Source organism: Pinus tabuliformis, chromosome 1_2 (assembly GCF_031772625.1).
Source record: "Pinus tabuliformis cultivar Carrire ecotype Pingquan chromosome 1_2, CPIR1, whole genome shotgun sequence".
Classification (NCBI taxonomy): domain Eukaryota; kingdom Viridiplantae; phylum Streptophyta; class Pinopsida; order Pinales; family Pinaceae; genus Pinus; species Pinus tabuliformis.
The window spans coordinates 136,494,663-136,512,321 of NC_142298.1; the positions used below are offsets into that span (position 1 = coordinate 136,494,663).

General features: G+C 37.2%; 1 protein-coding gene and 1 pseudogene across 1 annotated transcript; both read right to left on the bottom strand.

The window, feature by feature from the left end:
• Window positions 1–3,983: 3,983 nt before the first annotated feature.
• Window positions 3,984–4,745, bottom strand: LOC149204895 (secreted RxLR effector protein 161 pseudogene; annotated as a pseudogene).
• A 702-nt stretch (window positions 4,746–5,447) lies between these two features.
• On the bottom strand, window positions 5,448–8,281 carry LOC149204896 (uncharacterized). Its single transcript, XM_089397238.1, has 3 exons — window positions 7,690–8,281; window positions 7,349–7,576; window positions 5,448–6,493 (listed from the first exon to the last, which is right to left on the bottom strand). Exons 1-3 carry the CDS (start codon window positions 8,279–8,281, stop codon window positions 5,448–5,450), a joined length of 1,866 nt encoding a protein of 621 aa, XP_089253364.1.
• Window positions 8,282–17,659: the final 9,378 nt, after the last annotated feature.

Here is a 17,659-nt window from a genome sequence, read left to right on the forward strand (position 1 = left end):
AGTCATGATTATCTCTAGGATGAAATTCCCCTTGGACCTGTGGTCCTACACCCCATTGGGCATGTCCTCGATGCCAAAGCATGGATCTAGGATAGTATGAATTGCAACAACTCTCCAGAAGATACCACCCCCAATGCACCCCAAGGGTTACCTCGCCAATTCCTTCCCCAACACGGCCAGGACTATGCACAAAGAAATGAGGTTCAATACCTTACAGATTATTACCCACGACCAGAGGCCAATTATCTTCCCTGCAAAAACCCATTCCTCTCTAAACCACAGGTAGCGCTGGAAAGACAACCCCCTTCCATATCCAAAACACTTGCATGAACCTGCTTTTGAAAATAGGATTCGTGCCTAGAGAGCCCAACACCAGATGCACCCTCTGCACCTTATCAATGGGATCCCTCGAGATACCCCAACGCAATTCAACAAACCAAACAAACAATTGAACACTCCAACGTAAAGAACATACAAACACTTTCCTTAATTAAGGATAAATGAAGCTTACCAGAGAACAATTGCTCCAAACATCTCCTAATTCATCCCCCTTATGTTCTTGATCTACCACTACTAATCCATCTAGGGAACTACAACATCATGAGTAGAAGGAGATCGCCACCTCGAGCATGTATCCCACTCTTTCTCACATTGAGCCTCCCCATTGACATTAACAACTACACCAATGTCAACTTGAACTCTTCCATAGTTCTTTGCAGCTTGGTAGGAAGGGGATGGCATAGTTGGAATGTCGCCTTGCAAAAACAAATGCCCAAGAGCTATTATTATTATTTTGGGTATGTTTCTTTATCATACCTCTGTTTCAATATTATTTTCGGCAATTGATTTGGGCTCCTGCATGGTTACTTACAAAGCTCCCTCCCTCCATCGGTCTCAACACTCTCCATTTTTGTTTATTTCTTTGCTCAGTGATGCCCTCTAGTGTTGTAGCATTATCTGCAGACTCGCATCATCAAGCCTTTTTAAACCATTTTCCAGGTTGGTGAACACATATTTAGGTGAATTCGCAACTCTAGGCTGCTCTATTTCCTCGGTCACCCGCACATGCACTCTCGCATGCATTTCTTATCCCGCTACCCTCACCATTTACCATTATCACAATCATGTTGTGTCTAGGGGCTACTCATAACCATCATAGAAGTAGAGGCAATGGTGCATCCTCTAGCACAAGGGCACATGCTGATGCAAAAGCATCTCTAGCAAGATATTTGGCACATACCCCCAAGTTAGTTGGAGAGAAGATTGAAATTAGAAAAAGAAAAAGAAAAAACATGAGGCGAGAAAGGAAAAAATATTCCTATCAAATCTAGAGTTGGAGGAGAATTTAGGACAGTGGGTTTCAGATTCAGGCAAATACAAGATCAAGGCAAACCCAATACATGTAAACAATAGATCTCTATTAACAAATCAAAACCATCACAATACAAGATCAAGGCAAGCCCAATACATGTAAAGAATAGGTCTCTATTAACAAATCAAAACCATCACAGGTAAAGTCTTGGTGGAAAGAAGTGAAGCCTAACAAGAGATTCTCCTACGCATATATGTTTTGTTGTTGCAAGTGAATAAACTAAACCACACGATGACAACTCTGAGCAAGAAAGTGACAACTTGGAATTCCCCAATAGTGAAAAAGAGGCAGCAACTCCATCACCAATCAAGCATATTCTTCCGGGTGATGGCCAAATTTTTTATTATTACAAATATAAAATGATGAATAATAAAATTAGCCTAGTCTAAATATTATAAGTTTAGTTTTTTTTTTTTGTTTTGTTTTGTTTTGTTTTTGTTTTTGTTTTTTTCTCTGTAATTTTTTTGATAATTTTTATTAGAAATATGGCAAGAATTTGTTAGAATCTCATATTTGAACTATAGAATTTATATAATCAGAGTGTCTCAATAGTTTTATATGGCGTTGAATCTATTATGTATTAAAACATGAAATTTAAATAATAAAAATTTACAATCACAACGTAAATATGATATAATTTTAATTAAAATATAAAAATATAAACCAGTTAAATCAAATTATATTATAAGAATTTTAAATTATCACAAAATTATTTTATTTCACCAATAAAAATAAAAATGAAAATGATCAATACTTTTAATATAGGTATATCCTAAGAAAAGAACCATCACATAATAATGATATGTATATCATATTGCAAATATTATCTAAAAATATCATCCACTACCATGTGGTGCAATCATTTTGCATTGTCTCTTCATCTTCATGTTTTGGATGTCTTTGGATTCTTTACCTTGAAATAAGGAACTTCACCTTCATCCATCACCCACATGGATTTGAGGTGAACTAATGTGAGTGGATGTAGTTTAAGGAGTTGGTGTTTTCACTCAGAAAATAATGGAAATTCCAACATGATTTTTACAAAATTTGATGGAAATTTGAGTTACAACTGTTAAGCTTCATGGTTTCGGGTGCCCATGAGGTTTTTTATGGTGTTGAATCCATTTCCACCATCAAAAAAATGATTCAAGAACTTCCACAATAAGATTTTTTGAAAAAAATGGTTGGATTTCCAAAAGAAATGGTCATCCGAGCAAAAATGTCACCTCAATAGACAATGCCTTGTGAAGGTGTTTTAAATTAATATTAATTAGATTAAATGGATAAAAAATAAAGCATAATAAATATACACACATAGAATACTTGAAATGAAAGCATGTGAAACCTCGGAATACTTCCCCACATTTCATGGATGGTAAACTGGGTAAATCATTGGCAAAAAGGCAACAATATCAAAGAACTTCAGATCTGGCTCTAGACCACTTGAGCTAACCCTTAGAGCTTTATATATATGATATATTAGTATAGATTTATCTTAACTTTGGATTTACAAAGTGTCAAGAGAGATCAAATTTTTCAAGATGTAAATTTCCTTTTGATCTCAAAACTTGAGGAAAGGTTTATTACTTGAATCTATATTAATTTTTAGCAATATTATTTATATTTATATAAATTTCACATCCCTATATATAGAAATGTATCTATTTTTAATTTTATTAAAGCTCTAGTAATACATATAATTACATATATATTGCATTTTTTAAACATGTTTAATAATTTTTATTAATTGAATTTTTAAAAAGATATACATAATATGTATAAATAATTTAAAATACATATATTATAAATATTGAACTTGTATATTTTTATTTCTTAAATTCAAATATAAACTTTTGAAATATAATAGTTACAAATATGAATCATTATTTTAATTTACTTGGTCAATAATTTATATTTTTTTGTAATCTTGTACCAAAAAATGTCCAATATAAATATCAATATAAAAGATAGGCTGGCCCACTCGTAAAAAAAACCAAGAAGCCCCGTAAAAGACAACCATTACATACAAATATATTCAATAGCACACAATAAAACAATGGGTCGATGAACAAACCCAATTGAAAATTTGAAACCCAGAAAGGTGGCAAAAGGAAGATACCAGAAAAAACAAAAAATTAAAATTGTCATAAAGCCCCAGAGATGGCCATTGTAGCCAGAATGGAACCCGCTAGGGACAAATGAGTCCAACTAGGGTAATTGTTGCAACATGAGAAAAAACCCAGGTGATAGGGAATAGAAGCCATAAGGCCCAAAAAATGGAGCCAGCACCAAGCTTTGACGACGACAATGCAGGTCATGAGCAAATGTGGAAAAGAAGAGTAAAAAACAAGAAGTTTGTGTGAAAGGCTTCAATATTTTTCACTGATACTCGTTTGGCATAAATAGCTGTTGTATACAATTTAGATCCTATAGTTTAGGACCATAATTGACTAGTATACGGAAAGATATAACTATTAAGATACAATCACATATTTTCAGGGATTCTAGTGATTCTCGTCTATCTGTACAGCTAGTGCTAGAGACAAATTAGGAACTTGAATTACGGAGAACCAACTTGGAGATAATTGCTCCCAATTGTCAACACTCCCCCTCAAGTTGGTAAGTATATGTCACTCATGCCAAGTTTGTTGAGACAACCGTTAAATGCTTGGTTTGACACTGCTTTGGCCAGCACATCAACAAGCTGGTCTTGAGATCGAACATGAGGAAATTCAATCAACTTTGCTTCTAGTTTCTCCTTAATAAAATGCCTATCAACCTCAACATGCTTAGTTCGATCATGTTGAATTGGATTATGAGCAATATCACATGCTGCCTTGTTATCACAGTATAACTTCATAGGATTGACTTGCTTCATATGTAAATCCTGCAACAGATTTCTGATCCACAACAATTCACATATTGCCTTAGCCATTCCTCTGTATTCGGCCTCAACATTGGATCTAGCAACTACCTCTTGTTTTTTACTTCGCCAAGTAACCAGATTTCCTCCTACAAAAGTGAAGTAGCCCGATGTAGAACATCTATCCTCAATTGACCCAGCCCAATCAGCATCTGTATAACCTTTAACATCCAAGCTATCACCTTTTGTGAATAAAATTCCCTTTCCTGGAGATGACTTCAAATAGCGTAAGATCCAGATGACAACATTCATATGTTCTTCACTTGGGGAGTGCATGAATTGACTGACAACACTTAGTGCATAAGCTAAATCCGGCCGAGTATGTGCAAGATACATTAATCTTCCAACCAATCTCTGATAGCACTCCTTGTTAGCAGGAACTTGGTTTGGGTGCACACCTAGCTTCAGATTTTCTTCCATAGGGGTGCTAGCTGGACTACATCCTGTCATGCCAGTTTCCTTCAATAAGTCTAAGGCATATTTCCATTGTGACAGAAAAATACCTTTCTTTGATCTTGACACTTCAATTCCAAGGAAATACTTCAATTCCCCAAGATCCTTCATTTCAAACTCACGGGCAAGTTGCTCTTACAGTGCTTTCCTTTCTTCAGGATCATCTCCAGTTACTATCATATCATCAACGTACATAATGAGGGCTGTGATTCGTTCTCCATTATGTTTCAAGAAGAAAGTGTGATCCGAGTTACTTTGCTTGTAATCAATAGACCTCATAAAGCTAGTGAACCTTCCAAACCATGCTCTAGGAGACTGCTTCAAGCCATATAGAGATTTTTTCAATCTACAAACCTGTTTATTGCCTTTAGTCTACAGCTTACAGCCAGGGGGCAACTCCATATATACTTATTCTTGGAGATCTCCATGCAGAAATGCATTCTTTACATTGAATTGATGCAAAGGCCAGTCAAAATTCACCACAAGAGATAGTAAAATACAGACTGTATTAATTTTTTCCACTGGCGCGAATGTCTCCATATAATCAATTCCATATGTTTGAGTATATCCCTTGGCGACACGTCTTGCTTTGAACCGTTCTATGGTTCCATCAGCTTTGTATTTAATGGAGAATACCCACCTAGAACCAACAGGTATCTTCCCTTCAGGCAAGTCAACAACTTCCCACGTTGAATTCTTTTAAAGAGACTTCATTTCTTCATTCATCGTCTCCCTCCATCTAGGATCTTTCAAAGCTTCCTGCATACTGTTAGGAATAGCTACAACAGATAATTGATTCACAAATGCCTTACTCTCATTTGACAGTCTATGGTAGGATACATAATTTCTTATGGGATACTTAGATTTGGAGTTGAGAACAGGTTCATAGCTAACTTTGGGTTTCCCTCTTGTGACTCGATCTGGTAACATTTTTAAGTGAGGTTCAGATTCAGAGTTTACCTGAGGCTCGGGCATGGAATCGACTGGAGAAGACAATTGGTTTGGTGGTACATCGTGAGAGGAGGAAGACACAGACGACACTTCCACTTCCATTTGATCCGGAACCTCATTCTCCAAAACTTGTTGCCCATCTGGACAATCACCTCTGTGAGTTACAGTGTCACCATCACTTGGACATTCATCACTAGTTTCCAAATGGTGACATTCACCCCTAGTGTCCAAATTATCTCCACTTATAAGATCAAAGTCCAAAGAATGATGCAAAGTCTCCATTTCATCTCTATTCTCCCCCTGAAGTGGAGACGTAGAGGCAGAATAATACATATCATCTTCATGAAAGACCACATCAAGTGTAACATAAATTTTACGAGAAGGGGGGTGATAACACCGATAACCTTTTTGATGCAAGGCATAGCCAAAAAAGACACACCGAAGAGCACGAGGTTCCAGCTTATTTCTCAGGGGTTTGTGAAGGTGCACAAAGGCTACACACCCAAAAACTTCAGGGGACAGATTCGGTATGGTAGGGGCACTCACAGTATTATGGAGAACATCAAAGGGAGTCTGAAATTGTAGTGAACTAGAGGGTACACGGTTAATGAGATAAGCTGCAGTCGTAATGGCTTCTCCCCAATAACTAATAGGCATATGAGCCCCAAACAAGGAAGCACGAACAACTTCAAGAAGGTGACGATTTTTTCGCTCTGCTACCCCATTTTGTTGAGGGGAGTAAGGGCAAGTCGTCTGATGAACAATGCCATGTAAATTCAGGTATTGTTTCAAGTCTTGATTAACAAACTCTCCACTATTATCAGTACGTAGAACTTGAATATTTGATTGATATTAGGTGGCTATTATTTTGTGAAATTGTTGAAACAAGGAACTAACTTCATTCTTTGATTTCATTAAACAAACCCAAGTCATGCGAGTATGATCATCAATAAAAGAAACAAACCAACGTGCCCCACTCAAAGAAGAAGTATTTGCAGGTCCCCAGACATCAGAGTGAATAACCATAAAAGGTGCAGGACTTTTATGCATACTAATGGGAAATGGGACACAGTGACTTTTAGCCAGTTCACAAATGTCACAATTAAAATCTGAAACATTTAATTGAGAAAAGAGCTTTGGAAACAATTTCTGTAAATATCCAAAATATACATGACCTAAACGCCTGTGCCACAACCAAACTTCTGAATTCTGATGTGTGTCAGACTTATTAACTGAGAAAACTTGAGCCAACTGATTGGAGCTTGCCGGAAGTAGATCAAGATAGTAGAGATTTCCTCTCCTAGTACCATAACCAATTGTCTTTCAAGTCTGAATGTCCTTAAAAACACAAAGATTAGGCCAAAATATCACAATACAGTTCAAAGTGAGGGTTATTTGAGCAACAGACAATAAGTTATGATTAAGAGAAGGAACAACTAGAACAGACTCCAAATTCAAATTTTGGGTAAGAGAAACTGAAACTTCTCCAACCATGGGAGAGGGAGTACAATTGGCTATGGACACTATATGGTGGTCTGAGGATTTCATGGACTGAATATGTTTAATGTTAAAGGTCATGTGATCTGTGGCACCTGAATCAATTATCCATTCACTATGACTAACAGGGACAGAGGTATGAAGAGACTTACCAAAATTCTCAGAAGTAGCAATGAAAGAAGAGGCTTCCTCAGTAGTACTGGTGTTGGTGGAGGGCTCAGCCACAGCAACAGAAGCATGATGATTTGACTTTGAATTTCGCTTGCGAGGTGCCTTGGCAGGATCCCACCATTCTGGATATCCAATTAATTCATAGCAACGTGACTTTGTATGCCCGGTTTCTCCACAGTGAGTACATACACGTTCTGATTTTGCAGCCCCTATTTCATAGCTACGATTTTGTGATTCAGATGATCGATTTTGGTCAGTTGTGTGATTTGGTGTCCAGAAGTATGATCTGGTTTCGAATGTGTTTGCGATTGGTAAGGCTTGCCTCGACGAGCCACCATAGCAGCGGATTCAGAGTGTTCAGGTTCACCATGAAGTGCAACTCGGCGAACGACATCACGACGAACATATGCATAAGTTGCTTCAAGATTGAGTGCAGGATCCTTTTTGAGAAAATCACCTCGAATTTGTTCAAAGTCTGCATCTAGTCCATTCAAGAAGATATGCACCCGCAGTCTCTCAACTGATTTTTTATAGGTGACAACATCTTCGAGATCCTTCATGACAATCCTATCACGATGATCTAGTTCTTGGAAGATTTCTACTAGATCACCATAATAGGTGGAAAGAGAACAACCAACCTGTTTGGTGGAGAATGCTCGTTGATTCAGTGCAAAGAGTTGCGATTCATCTGACCGATGATAGAAAGCTTTAGCAAGAGCAGTCCAGATTTCACGTGCAGTAGACAGTCTAAGATAGCGCTTCATAATCTCTGGTGACATAGAAGTTAGCAGCCATCCTTTGACCTTTTGATTTTCAGCATACCACTTTGCATAGGAAGCATCAGTAACCTGCGGAATAGGTGTTTTACCTGTGAGGTATTCAAGCTTCTCACACCTTGCGATCTGCATTTCCATGATTTGGGACTAGACATCATAATTAGCTTCAGTAAGGATGATATTGGTGGTGAAACTGGGGTTTTCTGATTGAGCATGATTAACTGGTACAGGGGATGATTCGGGTTGATCCTTAGTCATGATGCGAGGGGTATATGAGAATTCAGGCTATGAGGTGAAGAACTTGGCTTTGATACCAAGTCAAAAACAAGAATTTTGTGTGAAAGGATTCAATATTTTCCACTGATACTCGTTTGGCATAAATAGCCGCTGTATACAATTTAGATCCTATAGTTTAGGACCATAATTGACTAGTATAAGGAAACCTATAACTACTGAGATACAATCACATATTTTCAGGGATTCTAGTGATTCTCGTCTATCTGTACAGCTAGTGGTAGAGACAAATTAGGAACTTGAATTATGGAGAACCAACTTGGAGATAATTGCTCCCAATTGTCAACAAGAAGAAGGTAACGAGAAGACCCCACATTTATCTGAACCAACTTCCACATTGCATGATGAAAAAATTGTAAATAAAACTGATGTCTACTGAAGATAACCCAACACCTGGCTCCATAAAAAAATTGAGAAGCATGGAACACGGGGCAAGGGCGGTTAGGCTTCTAGCCTGCTCGCCCCACTCCATGCAAAAAAAACCACCAACTAAAGAAAGAAAACAAAATGATACATAAATAATAGAGGAGGGGGAGGAAAGCCCAACTAAACTAGTAATGAAGGCATTGGACTACAAACTGCGGTTATGATTCCTTCATTCCTCTATTGCTCAATCAATAATTTATACTTACTATTTATGTTATATACATTATTATGATTTTTTCTTGTTTGTAATTTTATTAATAAAAACAAATTTACAATGGATTTAAATGATTTATTGTATTTATTATTTTCTCTCTTTGTTTTAATTGGGTTGAAATTTAAATGCTTACACTCATGTATGGACACGACAACATCTCTCCTATACTAGATTGTAGAGCGTATTTTAATAATTAAAATGCAATTTTTATTTTATTTATTATAATAATGAGATTGTATTAATTGCAATATGTGCCCATATCACAATTGTAGATCGGGAGTTACATTATGATTTTCTTCCATATTCAGTATCATCTACAAACTCTTGAACCAAAATGATCTTCTAAAGGAGAATACAATTGATATTAAGCATATATGAGTCTTTGGAGGTGAATACCTTCCAATAGAGCCCCAAACTTAAACAAAATTTGCAGTACAATAGCCTACTTCAAAATATAATCCTTGATTACAACATATTTCTTTGAATCCATGTTGACTAGTAGCCCCCCCAATTTTTTTTTTTTTTTTTAAACATAGGATTCATGCTTGGTCTTAATGGACCATTAACCATTAACTTCTCAAAACATCAAATTGCAACCTTGGTTGGCACATTTACCCGCTTCCCGGCTATTATTCCTTAGAATGTGTTTGAAATTGATCATTGGGATATATTTTGATACCTTCTTAATTTGATTTAGGAGATTATACAAAACGTTGTCTGTAAGGGAGATCCTTTAACCAAATACTGAATTATTAAAAGGGAGTGATCCAACACAATGAGAGAAGAGACTTGAAATTATTTAGCAAAAAGAATATCTTGGAGTAAGCCATATGATTTTTCCTAATTATTTGTCATCTTCTTCAAACCCCATGAATACTCTAAAAGTTTGATTTCTTGAGAGCCATAAAGGATTAGTCCCCTTCCCGCCACCTTAAATTTTTTCATAATTTTATAATGGTTTTTCAACATAATTTTTTATCATTAAATTACAATATGTTTTTTATTTTTATTAGCCACCTTAGATTTTTTCATAATTTTATAATGGTTTTTCTACATAATTTTTTATCATTAAATTAAAATATGTTTTTTTTTTTTTTTTTTTATTTTTTTTATTTTTATAATCTAATAAAAGTAATATAGTGTACTCCTCATGCCACCCTTGGATTTTTTCATAGTCTTATAATGTATTTTTTACATATTTATCTTTAAATTATGATACATTTTTCATTTCTATAATATTAAAAATAATACAGTGGAAGGATAATAATTTGAATGTTTAGTTTTGTATTCTCTTCACTTAAATTCAAATTATTGATAATACATAAATCATTGTGACAAAATAAAAAAAATAAAACCCTCCTTTACTAATGCAGGGTTTCACCTGCTTACACCCACAATATGCATATCAAATGCATAATCACATTTTCCCCAAGAATTTTAACTCACTATTGAGTCAAAATCTTCAACCATCAATGGTTTAGGCCCCCTTTATTAAACTCTACGGAATCATTCATTACAATAGCCCAGTCTTTACTAAACCACCTTTCTATCAGACTTAATCACCCCTCATAAATCTTGTTTAATTCTTATTCCCGCATATAGTCAAACCCCACTTTAATATTTCGTAATCTTGACTTACTACATAATCCTTCATATCGGCGCTTTTATTATTAAACCATTTATAATGGAAATACCCATAAAGCATGCATAATCATACCTTTTTCGCTTAAAATACGGTCTTTGCACATTTAACGAGGATTACCTTTATCGCTATCGCAATTTTCCATCTCCACGGTCACATTAACACATGACTCCATCTCCTCCGATATGCGATTAACATAACAGACTTCAATTCATATAAGTCACGCTCAATAACCTTATCGGGTCCGCCATATCGCTTGTTGCATTTGTTTTCGGCCGATACAACACCCCTGAACATTTGTGATGTGATCACTTCACTGATCACTTCAGAGATCGCTTGTTGCAAATCTTTATGGCCAAGGGTTATTCGTTCTCCGAAATACGATTAAGACTCTACTATTGATACTCTTCTGCCAGCACTTAAGTTAATCTCTACCCCATGATCTGACGATTGATATCCTTTCTCGATCAATCAAACTTGCACGATAGTCCTCCACCATCGATCTGTACTTAGTGGATCCGACGGTCCATGACGAATTTCAGGTGAGTCACAAGCATGGAGAATACTTATCCAAAAAAGCGGTTTTCTCTCTCCACCCTCGTGCTACGTGTCAACCGATGAGTGGAATCGGGTGACTACCTTTTAATACCACTTACCATTTTCCTCCGCCTGATAACCTGCTCATAATTTTAAATCCGCCTTCCTTCGTTGACTAACGTCTGAGCTTATTAGCGCCTGATGACCATAGGTCTTCTACCATCGACGGTTGCGATGGCTCCTCCAGATTCCTCCATCACTATTCCTATAGGCTTTTCTTTGATCCTTCAATCAGTTCAACGACTCATTAAAATCCTCTGTCACATGTTGGGTGTGGAGCATGATTATTTAGAGGTCTTTGTTTCAGTCGGATGTATACACCAGGAAGTTTGTACACCCCTCCATGCGGGGGGGTGCGGGAGGGACTTGTCTCCCCTACAAGGGTTTGGGGGGGCCGATCCCCCCTGGTTGGGGGGTCTGGGGGCTAGAAGTCCCCCAGCGGGGGTTTCGGAGGCAGCGTCCCCAAAGCTAAAAACATATGTAAAATTGCCTTGTAAAAGTATAGTAATTTCCAGTCAATTTGGGCTGTTCATTAGGCAGATGATATGATGGTAGAACTTATGTTTAGTTTAGGGTTTTTTGCCCTAGAAGGCAACCCTTCTCTTTGTATGAGGGAATTGTATTGAGGCTGTGTAATAGATGTGTATTCTCCGAGCGAGAAACAGAGAGGTGAGACTGTGAGAGAAAACATAGGATATTACAACGAATTTGCTGTAGGTTGTGTCTCTTCATTTTGCTGGATAATATAAAGGAAGGACTGGTTGTTCAGGGTGGACGTAGCCCAAAACGGGTGAACCACGTATATTTGTGTCTCTCTGGTTTTATGCATTTTTTGTGTTTATATTTCTGCAATATTCTATGTGTTCCATTGCTCTGTAATATCTAATTTTCTAACAACTGGTATCGGATCCGAAGGTCTATTTGGCTGACAAACTCGCAGGAGAGAAGGGTTCCTGGTTCGAGTGGGAGCAATGGCGGAAGATGGTAAGTTTAGGGTCGAGAAATTTAACAGCCAAAAATTCTCGCTGTAGAAGATGCAGATGGAAGATTATCTGTATCAGAAAGATTTGTACCTACCATTGAGTAGAAAAACAAAGAAGCTAACGGCTATGACAGATGAAGAATGGAACCTTCTCGATAGAAAGGCACTTGGAACAATACGGTTGTGCCTCGCAGCATCGGTCGCCTTCAACATTTCGAAGGAAACAACGACAGAGGGTTTGATTCAGGCATTGGTGAAACTATATGAAAAACTCTCGGCCTCAAACAAGGTATTTCTTATGAAACAGTTATTTAATATGAAGATGTCGGAAGGTGGATCTGTTGCAGACCATTTAAATGATTTTAATATAGTTACAAGTCAGTTAAGTTCTGTAGGGGTAAACTTTGAAGATGAAGTTAGAGCTCTGTTATTCTTGTGCTCATTGCCAGAAAGTTGGAATGGCTTAGTAATGGCCATTAGTAACTTTGTTTCTGGATCTAGTACTTTAAAGTTTGATGATGTTGTTGGTGCTATCCTTAGTGAGAAAACACAATGGAAAAGCTCCGGTGAGACATCGAGTAATGCTTTGAGTGCAGAGTCTAGGGGAAGAAAAATGGAAAGAGGAAAGAGCTCAGGATATCACAGTAAATCAAGGAAAGGAAGATCCAAGTCCAGATTGGGGATAGTGTGCTGGAAATGCGAAAAGAAAGGACATCTAAAGAAAGACTGTAGATCTCGGAAGGGAAAAGAAGGAGATGCACAACAAGAAAACAATCATGAAGCAAATGTGACAGGTGAGGTGTTACTAGATGCTTTGATTCTTTCTTTTGAAAATATTACTGATTCCTGGGTGGTAGATTTAGGGGCCTCATTCCATGCCACACCTGATAAGAAATATTTTCATGACTATGTTCAAGGAGATTTTGGACAAGTCTGTTTGGGTGATGATAAACCCTGTAAAATTGTTGGAATGGTTAAGGTTCATGTAAAACAACATAATGGAAACCAATGGCTACTAAAGGAGGTAAGGCATGTTCTAGATCTAAAGAAAAATCTGATTTCAACAGGGCAATTAGGTGGTGAAGGTTGTGTGACAACTTTTATAGATAAAGCTTGGAAGGTCACCAAAGGAGGACTGGCAATAGCAAAAGGCGAAAAGGTTGGTACATTGTATTTATGCAATGGTATTTCTAACTCTGTTAATGCTTTAACTTCCAAAGGAGCAGATGCAGCATTATGGCATCATAGGCTCGGACACATGAGTGAGAAGGGGTTGAAGATCCTTCACTCAAGGAATTTGTTGCCGGGTTTGAAGAATGTTTATTTGGACTTCTGTGAGAATTTCATTTATGGAAAACAGAAGAGAGTCAGATTTCTTAGAGTTGGGAAAGAAAAGAAGAGCAAAAAATTAGAGCTTGTGCATACAGATGTATGGGGACTTTCTCAGGTATAATCTCTCGGTGGCTCTCGTTATTATGTTACTTTTATTGATGATGCAACTAGAAAAACTTGGATTTATTGTATTCAGAATAAATCTGATGTATTTGATATTTTCAAGAAATGAAAAGCTTTGGTTGAGATTGAGACAGGAAAGAAATTGGAGTGTCTCAGATCAGACAATGGAGGTGAATATTGCAGCAAAGAGTTTGATAGGTACTGTTCAGAGCATGGAATTCGTAGAGAGAATACAGTTCCAAGAACACCACAAGAAAATGGTGTGTCATAAAGGATTAACAGAACAATCATGGAGCGTGCAAGGTGCATGAGATTGCATACACGATTGCCTTTACAATTTTGGGTAGATGCTGTAGATACTGTTGTTTATCTAATAAACAGAGGGCCTTCAAGTTCCTTGGATGGTGGTGTTCCAGAGGAAGCATGGACAGGTAAAAAGGCAAACTACTCTTTTTTAAAGCCTTTTGTTTGTGCTGCCTTTGTTCATATTAATAAAGAAAATAGATCAAAGCTTGAGGCAAAATCAAAGAAATGTACCTTTATTAGATATGGTGTTAATGATTTTGGTTATCGCTTATGTGATTATGAAAATCACAAAATCATTAGGAGCAGAGATGTAATATTCAATGAAAAGGTCTTGTATAAGAATCAGTTGTAGGAAAAGAAACAGGAAAAAGAAAACAAGGAATACATAGTTCTTGATGAGATCATTGAAAAAGTAAAGATGCCTGAAAATAATAATAATCAACAACTACAACAACAATAACCACCACAACAGCAACAGGCACCCCAAACACCTGAAAGTGGTGTTAGAAGATCTACTAGGATAAGTATACCCCTTGAATGATACTCTCCTTCATTATATTATTTATTGTTGACTGATTCTGGTGAACCCAAATGCTATGAAGAAGCAATGCAGGTTGAAAGCAGGAAGAAGTGGCAGCTAGCCATAGAAGAAGAGATGGACTCCTTAATGCATAACCAGACTTGGGACTTAGTCAAGTTGCTTGCAAGTAAAACTACATTGCAGAATAAATGGGTTTACAGGCTGAATGAAGAAGATGGAGGAAAACAGAGGTACAAAGCTAGAATTGTGGTGAAGGGGTTTGCACAGAAGAAAGGTATTGATTTTGATGAATTTTTTTTTCCTGTTGTTAAAATGACTTCAATCAGAACTATTTTAAGTCTAGTAGCAGTTGAAGATTTGCATCTTGAGCAGTTAGATGTAAAGACAACCTTTCTCCATGGGGATTTGGAGGAAGAGATATATATGCAGCAGCCACAAGGATATGAGGTGAAAGGGAAGGAGAAACTAGTGTGCAGGTTGAAAAGGAGCTTGTATGGCTTAAAATAGGCTCCAAGGTAGTGGTATCTAAAATTTGACAAGTTTATGTCTGAACAAGGTTATACTAGATGTCACTTTGATCATTGTGTTTATCTAAAAAAGCAAAATGATGGCAGCTATATTATATTGTTATTGTATGTAGATGACATGCTTGTTGCAGGGTCTAACATGCAGGAAATAAATGTGCTCAAAAGAAAATTGGCAAATTCATTTGCAATGAAGGATTTGGGAGTTGCAAAACAAATCCTTGGTATGAGAATAACTAGAGACAGGAAAAATCGCAAATTAACATTGTCTCAGAATGATTACATACAAAAGGTGTTGAAAAGATTTAATATGCAAAATGCAAAACCAGTTAGTACACCTTTTGCTAGCCATTTCAAACTTAGTAAGGAAATGTGCGCAAAGACCCAAGAAGACATGTATTATATGTCTAAAGTTCCATATGCATCAGCAGTTGGAAGCTTAATGTATGCAATGGTCTGCACAAGGCCTGATATTGCACATGCAGTGGGAGTTGTAAGCAGGTACATCAACAATCCAGGAAAGGAACATTGGATGGCAGTGAAATGGATTCTCAGATATTTGAAAGGTACCACAAATCAAGCATTATGCTTTGGTGGTTCAAACATTTCTCTACGGCGATATGTTGATGCAGATATGGCAAGTGACAAAGATAACAGGAGGAGCACTACAGGATATGTATTTACTGTAGGTGGAATAATTGTCAGTTGGGTTTCAAAAATCCAAAGTGTTGTTGCACTTTCAACAACAGAAGCAGAGTATGTTGCTGCTACAGAGGCTAGTAAAGAAATGATTTGGTTACAAAGGTTTATGGGTGAATTGGGTAAGAAGCATGATATGGGCACGTTATACAGTGATAGCCAAAGTGCCATTCATCTTGCAAAGAACTCAACATTTCATTCCAGGACTAAACACATACAACTCAAGTACCATTTCATACGATCAGTGTTGGAAGATGGAGAGTTGAAGTTGGAAAAGATACACACTAGCCAGAATCTTGCAGATATGCTAACAAAAGTTGTAACCAGGGATAAACTGAGAATATGTTTAGTTTCAATTGGTCTTCAAGGATGAAGATGAAGATGAGAAACAACCAGGTCCAAAGAGGAGTCATTGTCCAGCAAATGAAGCAGCGGTGGAGTTGCTACAATCATTCTCCAAGTGGGAGATTGTTGGGTGTGGAGCATGATTATTTAGAGGTCTTTGTTTCAGCCGGATGTATACCCTAGGAAGTTTGTACACCCCTTCGCGCGGGGGGGGCTTGTCCCCCCCGCGGGGGTTCGGGGGGGCCGATCCCCCTCGGCTAGGGGGTCCAGGGGCCAGCGGTCCCCAGGCGGGGGTTTCAGGGGCAACACCCCCGAAGCTAAAAACAAATGTAAAATTGCCTTGTAAAAGTATAGTAATTTCTAGTCAATATGGGCCGTTCATTAGGCGGATGATCTGACGGTAGAACTTATGTTTAGTTTAGGGTTTTCTCTTTGTATGAGGGCATTATATTGAGGCTATGTAATAGATGTGTATTCTCCAAGCGAGAAACAGAGAGGTGAGACTGTGAGAGAAAACATAGGATATTATAGCGGATCTGCTGTAGGTTGTGTCTCTTCATTTTGCTGGATAATAGAAAGGAAGGACTGGCTGTTCGGGGTGGACGTAGCCCAAACCGGGTGAACCACATATATTTGTGTCTCTATAGTTTTATGCGTTTTTTGTGTTTATATTTCTGCAATATTCTATGTGTTCCATTGCTCTGTAATATATAATTTTCTAACATCACATTCTTCCTTACTCTGTGTATTCGCTCTCCTCTTTGCGTTCGCCGAATTCACCTGCACATATATATTACAGAATTCCGATTCACTATAATTCAACACTCGAAACACACTTATACAGGTTTGGAATTAATCTCTGTATTTATAAATATAAACAACGATTACAGAATGAGATTCTCTGTCTCTCTCTGGCTTGATTCTTCTGATTTGTGGCCTCTTTTCACACTCTGCTTGTAGGCTTACAACCACACTTTAGCTATCTATCTAGCCTATCTAAAACATCTAACCTCTGTCTTTGCCTTTTAGGCTTACATTTATACAAAGGGATTCTAAAACCAATTCCTAGTTTAGATCCATAGATTCCTCAACAAAATCCTAAAATCTCTTCCTCATCCCTAAGGATCCTCTCTAATCCATAAAATCATGAACTAACTCCTAATCTGAGTTTTACAATTAATTCTCAAATCCTCTCATCTCTCAATTATCCTAAATCCCTCATGTTCTCCTACATTCGAGAACATTTACAAATATGCCTCACTATATTCAATTAAATCCTATTCTCATTAAAATCACTCAAAAGCCTAAATAATTACATTAATTCACACTTAGGAGACCAACTCCCTTGAAAACACAATACCCCTATGTCTACTAAAATACAATGACATTATTGGGTTGAATGCTCCTGCATCAAACTCCCAAAGTAGAAAATTTTCATGATCTCCTGATCATGTGTCTTCATAAGTTGATAGAAAACCTCCAGGGTCCCAA

Bases quoted from the DNA above. Each gene is read 5' to 3' on its own strand.
- LOC149204896 (XM_089397238.1), bottom strand. From the start codon at position 8,281: ATGGAAATGCAGATCGCAAGGTGTGAGAAGCTTGAATACCTCACAGGT. The intron at 7,577-7,689 runs GCAAGCCTTACC...GCTATGAAATAG, and splicing joins TGCTATGGTGGCTCGTCGAG to GGGCTGCAAAATCAGAACGT. The intron at 6,494-7,348 runs GTAAGTCTCTTC...TTGTTAATCAAG, and splicing joins TGCTACTTCTGAGAATTTTG to ACTTGAAACAATACCTGAAT.